The sequence below is a fragment of the Condylura cristata genome, unplaced genomic scaffold (assembly GCF_000260355.1).
Source record: "Condylura cristata isolate star-nosed mole 26May11 unplaced genomic scaffold, ConCri1.0 scaffold00037, whole genome shotgun sequence".
Taxonomy (NCBI): domain Eukaryota; kingdom Metazoa; phylum Chordata; class Mammalia; order Eulipotyphla; family Talpidae; genus Condylura; species Condylura cristata.
The window spans coordinates 3966736-3974882 of NW_004567138.1; the positions used below are offsets into that span (position 1 = coordinate 3966736).

The 8147-nt window shown below is 42.1% G+C and overlaps 1 protein-coding gene across 1 annotated transcript in view; it reads right to left on the reverse strand.

Annotated features, from left to right (window-relative positions):
• Window positions 1-8147, reverse strand: part of KIF13A (kinesin family member 13A) — a 196887-nt gene that overhangs the window by 59283 nt on the left and 129457 nt on the right. Inside the window, exons 9-12 of the mRNA XM_012732923.1 lie at window positions 7137-7248; window positions 6537-6749; window positions 3790-3900; window positions 1937-2071 (exon numbers count right to left, since the gene is read on the reverse strand). Coding sequence (XP_012588377.1) covers window positions 1937-2071; window positions 3790-3900; window positions 6537-6749; window positions 7137-7248 — 571 coding nt within the window. The remainder of the gene's footprint in view (window positions 1-1936; window positions 2072-3789; window positions 3901-6536; window positions 6750-7136; window positions 7249-8147) is intronic.

The window sequence follows — 8147 nt, forward strand, 5'->3', positions numbered from 1 at the left end:
GTCACCTCCGGGGCAGGCGGGAATCGAACTCATGCGGAAGTGGCTTTAGATTCTCAGTGCTGTGCTTTAACCCGCTGCGCCACCAGGGAGGGCCCTCAACAGGATTTTTTAAGGCTCACCTGTCTTAACAGTGAATGTACTTTGAAAATAGTTAAATTTAAGGACGATTGAAAGCAGTTTCAACGGGGAGTCATGCTTTCAAATACATATATTTTTAAAAGCTAAAAAAGTTGAATTTTTAACAGAACTAATATTATAGTGCTGAAACCTGTGGTTATGCAGTGTACAGACTATGTGAGTTTAAGGAAGCCAAACCTCAGACATAGGTGACTTCTGGAGCTTCTGTAAACTGCTCATCCCCTCTGTTTTTCCTATTTTTCTAAAATTCATTTAATTAAAGTATAAGACTTGATCTTTTGAAATTAGGGTTTCAGAAACAATTCCATAGGCCTTACCCATTTCTTAACTGAATGCATTCTTTATTTGTTAATAATAATGTTATTATGTAGTTCTTTAATAATATACTTTTATTTATATAAAAATCCAAAATATTAACAATATGCAATGATTATGTTTTGGGACATATGGCAGACCCACTTTAATTCTCTTGAGGTGATTTCACTCAGAATGGACATATTGTAGTAAGTCAGGGCTATCTGTGACATATCAATGCCTCTGGGGAAAAGTAGAAATGGATGACAGAAGACTGGAACGCTTTGCTTCAATTCTAGCTTATTCTCCATTGCATTTTATAGCTACACTAGGCATACCAAAATCTCTGTCACACCATACCTTTCACAAGTGGGTACTATCCTTGTATTCCAAGAGTCAAATATATGGAGAGTGTATATAAGCTGCCTTCAAGCCCTTAGCTCAAACCCTTAACAGTGATTTAAACGCCGTTACACATATACACCTCCGTAACAAAAAACTGTGTGTGCACAATTTATGTGCAAGATTTAAAAAGCCCTGTAGTCAGTTGAGTGCCCTCTGTCACTTGGGTGCCCCACATCTATAGCAATCAGGTGCTCTATTTCAAGCAGAAGTCTCATCTCTCACTCAACAAAATAAACCAGCATTTCTAAGAGTGATCTGAGAATGGCTGGGTCTCTGAGAACCTTTCAAGAAGCTTGGTATGATAAAACAGAGATGTTACTTGCCTTTGCCTTAATCGCAAGTGTACAACAGACTTTTCCAGAGGTTACATGAAGTGTGATGCTTTCATAATGCTAAAGATAATGACTGTATGCTTGCACATGTTTGTATTTTTAGATGTTCTCAGTATTAGTATCTAACACCATAAAGACGGAGATAGCCTAGGTAAGCAAAAGTTCTTTGTAGTCCTTGATAGTTTTTGAAGAGTACAAATGGGTCCCACAGCTAGAAAGTTTGAGAACCACTGTACTAAACTGTCCAGTGTGGTCAGCAACTAGGCCAAAGTGCCAAATCCCAAGACCCTATACCATCTGTACATGTGAAGGGTGATTATGAGCCAAAAGGTACTTCTTGTGCATGAAGCCTTAGAAGGGATACAGTTAACTGGGACGAACTCTCAAGTGCTAGCTAGCACCAGGGTCTGCTCTGGGCTGTGATCTTGAATTCTCCTTAGAATTACTCAGAAGCATAACCATGATGCTCCATGGACCATTCTTAGAATCCTTGTAGCCAAACTCAGGGTCGCCACGATATCCTCAGAACCCTCTTGATTCCCTCTGTTGCCTGTTCTCATAGGCCCAACTGCTCAGCACATGGATAACACAATACAGCTGGTCTTCATTCTCAGTGGGGATTGCATATAATATTATACAATTGATTTTTAGTGAGAGATAGGCTGCTCAAAAAAACAAAATCATGGAGCCAGGCATGCAGCTTCAATTGGGAAGCATATCTGAATGAACTGGGATTGCATCTACCAATGCATATATTGCTCTCTTACCTTTAGATAATAAACCAGAAGTTCATTGAGGGCAGGATCTGCGTTCAGGTTGACTAAATAGCACTTGTCGTCCCCAACCTTGATACCAGACGTCTCCAGGGAGATCCCCATACTTTCAAGCTGCCGTTGTCGCTCCTGTGCATGACAAGAGACAAAAACAGGGGCCTCGACTTATTGCTTCATTTACAAGATGCATCCATGGAAAGTGTAAGTCACTGTGTCCGGGGACAATGCCAATGAACTGAGTCATCCTACTCGGCTCTACCAAGTTTACTGAGAGCTGAACATGCTGTGCTTTTTGTGCTGTGTTACGGAGGCACCCAGAGTGAATCAGACACCATTGTCTCTACTGAAGGGGCTTCCACTTTGGGAGGGGGGAGAAAGCCACAGGCCTGGAAGACACCAGGGAGGAGGGAAGCACTTCCGGCTTCAAAGGAAAGGGAATTACAATGAATCAAGAACGAGAGAGGGGAAGAAAAAGAATTATAATAGAGTAAATATCAAAATTAACAGACAACTATCAACCAGAGACATTCTGCAGAGAAGGGAGGAGGAGAAGGATCAAAACAGAGGTGGGAAGAGCAGAAGGGACTGTGGTGATGGTGCATAGGCGAGCTGGTTGTGGGAAACTCATGGGGAATACACCCGAGATGAAAAAGCACACACTGTACAAAAATGAAAAATGATGTTAAATATGTATAATAAGAACAATTAAACTTTTATATATCAAAGAAAAAAAGAACCAGGAAAGGCTTTAGGGGTAGAATCCCCTGAAGAACCAGGAGTTCTTGAAGAAGAATAACTTCAACAGCACAGAATGGAGTCTCCAGTGAGAGGCAAGGTGTCTCAGAGGAGGGGCTATGAAGACGCTGGGCATATTGGTCAAGGTGCCAGGAGGCCCTGGCAAATGTGGAAGTAGCAGTAGAAGATAGGACTGGAAGAACAAATTGGGTTCCTGTTGTGGGCAGGCTTGAGTCAGTCAGTTTATTAATTCAAGAAATATTTATGTGCTAGGTACTGGTCTAGGACTGGGAATAGAAAAGCAAATAAAACTAAGTTCCTTCTTTCACAAAAACATATTCTAGTGGAAGGAGACAGACCATAAAAAAACAGATGTGTAAATTTATAGTTTCCAGTGGTGTTAAGTGCCATGGCGAAACTAAGGCAAGAGGGACATAAAATAAAGTAGGGGAAGGGAGAAAAAAACAAACATAAAAACAAAAAATAAAAATAAATAAATAAAACAAAAGGGGCAGGAAATCAGAGGTGGGTGTGGGTGAATGGTCTCTATAAGCTAATTATGAGCAGAAGGTTCGGCTAGGCAAGCTACTTGATGGCAATAGTCCAATCAGGTGGTTGTTGAGATTAAAATGTTTTTGAAAAGTGTAGTGTAGATTCCTCAAATACTAACTGTCCTATCTACCACAGAACTGGTCTTTGCTTTATTCAGGTAGAGATCACATAGCATATCGGAACAAGCCTAAAGCATTAAATACATTGCAAAAACTATCATGTGCTATATGTTAACAGTTCTCCGCCAATCAGGTAATAGCCTGTTGGCCACCTGACCTAAAATCACAACATTGACATTTGTTTAAATGTGGAAAGCAGGAAATGTTAATGGTATTTCTTGTACCATCCATGTTCAAATTTAGTGCTATTCAATGCTTCCAGCAAATATGTGTACTCAATATAACCACAAAGTCAGTGTCTACAACTGACCTCCGCAGTCTCTAAGTTCAGCAGAATGAGGTCCTCCTCCTTAAGACCTTTGGAGGACGACAGGTCATAATACAAAGAAAATAGCAAGTGAAAAAGAATCACGAGCTAAAAGGCTGAATTGATCATGTCACCTGTGCAATTTCTTCTGTTTTCCTCAGCTTCTCTTCCCAAGTCACGGTTAGTTCTCTTATCAGCTTTTCAGACTCTTCGAGCTTCTCTTTTAGTTCAGGGGCCTTCATAGCCTTTAAAACGAAAACACAGATACCTGAGTTTCTGATTTTTTTCCCTCCATTTATGTATAAGACAATCATTTATTGTCTTGTTAGAGCAGCTATCAACCGTCTGTTGGAAGCAACTAAGTCACATACTGTTTGGATGCATTTTAGACCCTTATTAGTGAAAGGTAATTATCAATGGCTGATAAACAAAGGAGAAAAAGAGTTATCGGTGTCCAGAATTAAATGGACACAAATCATTACAGAGTAATTTTATCCATCATACTTAAATTTCACTTTTTTTTTTAAAAGATTTATTTGTGCATACAGAACTGGGGTACAGGCCAGAGGCTCAGGGGCGGCGAGAGCTTCACCAGAGACAGAGTGGGGAGCAGAACAGGCAGATCGACGAAGTACACTGCTGAGGGGAGCAGAGACTGGGTCAGGAGAGGTCTGCCACGCCATGTGGGTCACCTCCTGGGCTGGGGATCAAACTTATGCTGAAGTGGCTTTAGCTTCTTAGTGCTGTGCTTTAACCCACTGTGCCACCAGGGAAGACTCTTAAATTTCACTTTTGAAGACCTAAAAGATGCTAAAGGTCATCTTTGATTTAGCAAGCGGGGGGAAAAGGTATGGATGCAGATTTCTTTTTCAACAGAGATCAACACACATCATCACTATCACATTCCTGCTGCAGTGACTGAGGCTGAACCGTTAGTAGAGATGTCGATACTGGACAAGAGGGAAGAAACCGCCAGGTTACAAAACAAACCCAGGCACCATGACGCTTCCCTCTTAGATGACAATCCTCTGCAAAGCTTCTCATGGTTTTGATTTTTCAGATGTTTTCCTACCCTTCTAAGCAAAAAAAAAGTTCTGCTTGATGTACTGAATGATGATTGTAGTAATTATAATAAACGACTCCAACATTATCGAGTACTTGTGCTAAGTGCTTTCCAAGGTCAATGCTGTTCCAGGAGTTAAGGATGGAAAATATTAAGACATGCTTTCCTCCACCCGAGGCACCCACAGCCTGGAAGAAGAGGATCATGCAAACAGATAAAACACAATGCCAAATGCACCAATGGACGGAGAAGCCAGATCCCTGGCTTTGATTCCCTTTAGTTTGTTGGAATTTCTGTAGATTCCTTTTTCGAATAGAGAAACTGATAGATTAAAAATAAACATGGGGCAACTTTTGTAAAATAATAAAAAAAATGGTAGCATTTAGGAATAAAAGTAGAGTTGGTATTAAAAAAAAAAAAAAAGTAAACATGGGGCTCTCCCTGGTGGCACAGTGGGTTAAAGCTCCACATTATGAAGCTCTCAGAAGCCACTGCAGCACAAGTTCCATCCCCAGCCAGGGAGCTGACCCACATGGCGCGGCAGACCTCTCCTGACCCTCCTGCTGCTCCCCTCAGCAGTGTCCTTTGTCAGTCGGCCTGTTCTGCTCCCCGCTCTGTCTCTGGTGAATTGTCTCACCTACCACACCTCTGGCCCATATTTATTCTGTAAGAATAAAAAGTACATAAACATGTTTGATACACAAATTCTTGAATAATGAATCACCTTCCCTTCCCAACAGGATTTAATGTTCTCCCAACTAAAACAGATAAGAAGAGGGGAGGAAGGGGAGGGCCGCTCATGGTGCCATGTGGAAGCACATGGACTGAACTCAGGCTCCTAGCCTCCCACTTCGCCCGTGACCTATTTCAGATGAGACACATCTCTCCCCAAGCCCCACCCGGTTGCGCACAGAAAGCAACAGTTATCTGAAGAGGATGTGCTTACTGAAGTCTGGCGAAAGTCAAGGAAAGAGGTAACAATGCAAGATGATGGATTTTGTTTTATGCCAGGAACTGATATAAGTGGAAAAAATAAAAGGGTTATTTGAATCATTCCTGGCAATTGGCTATTCTTTTTTTTTTTTTATTAAAAAGTTTATTTTTACATCATTTTGCACATTTTTTTTTTTCATCTCAATTGTAATCCCCACGGGTTTCCCATCACCAAATCACTTGGCTATTCTTGACCACACTATCTTCCATGACTTAGTGAAAGGGTGTTACATAACTAATTTCCCTCAGAACTGCAAGGCCTTCTGGGAATATTCTATAATGTTAATAAAACAACACTCTTGGTTATGGAACTTCACACTACAAGAAATCAGTGCTCAAAATCAAGCAATTAAGCCGGAGCAACAACTGTCTCTTGACAGCCTGCTTGTTGACTCTGAGTGCCTGGGGCAGAATCTTTTTTTTTTAATTTTTGCATAACAGAACTGGGGTACAGGCCAGAGGTGCTAGGGTGAGAGTATTCACTAGAGACAAAGCAGGGAGCAGAACAGGCAGATCTACTGAAATACACTGCTGAGGGGAGCAGTGGGAAACAGGAGAGATCTGCTGTGCCATGTGGATCACCTTCTTGGTCGGGGATCGAACTGAGGCCGAGCAGTGATAGTGCTGAGACTTAACCCCTGGGCCACCTGGGAAGCATCTTTCTTCCTGAGGTCTTCCCAATGCTGAACATGCAGCAGGCACCAAGCAACACAGAGACACTGAGTTACACTGGGATGACCTAGGTCTGCAAGCAAGCACATCCTTGCCACCAAGATTCCACAAACTAAGGAGTTTCAACAATAGGGACCACCCAGCTGGTTCTACCTCAGCCTGTGACAGTTGCTCTTTCAGTTTCTCTACTTCCTCCCGCAGTTCCCGGATGACTTTCGCATTGGGATCCTCATTCACTATGGCATGATTAACGATCCTTTTGGCTCGGTCCGCATATCGCAACGTGGACAGGGTCTCTTCGTAATTGTCTGCGGCTGGGCTGATGGTGGCGATCATAGAGGTCTGGCTATTGCCCCCCAAGTTGTCCTGCAAGATATATCAAACAACACCCTAGGAAATGAGGGCCAGTGCATGCACACCGTGTATGACATGATAATTTTCTAATACATGGCCTCTTACTGTGTGACGCTGTTCTCATGAAAGTAGGATAGGGAAACAGGTCTGTGTTTCACATATTATTTTATGACAAGTGAAGGGCAGACTTGCTAGAATCACAGAATAATGTTTACCAAATAGCATTATAATGGAAAAAAGGTGACAGAGATCATTTTGGTTCTGCATTCCTAGAAATAATACAGACACCAGCACCACAAGTTCATCGTGTATTTGGTTAGCTCTGCAAACACTTTTTTGGCTATCACTACCGGAAAAGCCATTTTTTAGCTGGAAAAGAAATCTGGCAGAATAAATTACCTTAAGAAGCCAAGTGAGGACTGAATCTCGATAAGGCACAAATTTGTTTTTACCCTTGCCAGCTGCCTGGTCGGCCAGTGATGATATAACCAATCCCAATGTTGTAAGTGACCTGCCAAAAGGAAAATCACATAAATGAGTTTAACGGAACATTTATTTTCACAAAATAATTATCCTTCCTGGTAAAAGGTATAAAACATGCAGAATCATAAAGGCCTAAAGTTGATACACTCACGTCTATATTCTCAAGAAGCTGAGAAAAACAATAAGCTACTCCTTTGATTTCTATAAGAATCTAGTCTGTTCAATCACAGGACCCGTGAAACCTACATTCTGGAATCTGGACACCAACACTAAAAAAGATTACACTGGAAAGTTTTAATTGACACACAAGAATATACTACATTTTAGAACCCTTCACTCTCTCGGTCTCATCTGGACCCTTCTAGTCTCTGACTTTGATTTCCAGAACAGCATGAAACTTGCAGAGTACCTGTCCACTGTACCTCACAAGATGTCTTGTTCATCTGTTCAAAGTGGGCACATGTTTTTCAGTGCAGAACCATTAGTTTGCTAAAACCACCACCACCCAAGCAGAGGGCAGCATCTAGCTACTCTTTCAACTCCTGGTGCTCAAAGGGACACTCCTGTCAGCTGAAAGTTGTAAGACATGCGGAAATGCGAACATCACCCCAGGCCTACTGAGTCAGGACACTCTCCAGGTGGTTCATAGGCATGTTAAATTTGAGAACCCCTGTTTGAACAATACACACAATTATCCAGGTACACGCATTTAGTTGTTTATTCTGTGGTTCCTATTGAGACCACCAGCAGCAGCGCAGCTGGGGAGCCTGTTAGAAATACACCTCCTGGCCTCTCTGGTGGTGCAATGGGCAGCAATGCAAGCCAGACACAGTTGCTTCAGTGCAAATTTGATCCCTGGCCCTGGAGGTGACCCACATGGCACAGCAGACCTCTCCTGTCTCGCCTGCTGCTCCCCTCAGCAGTGTA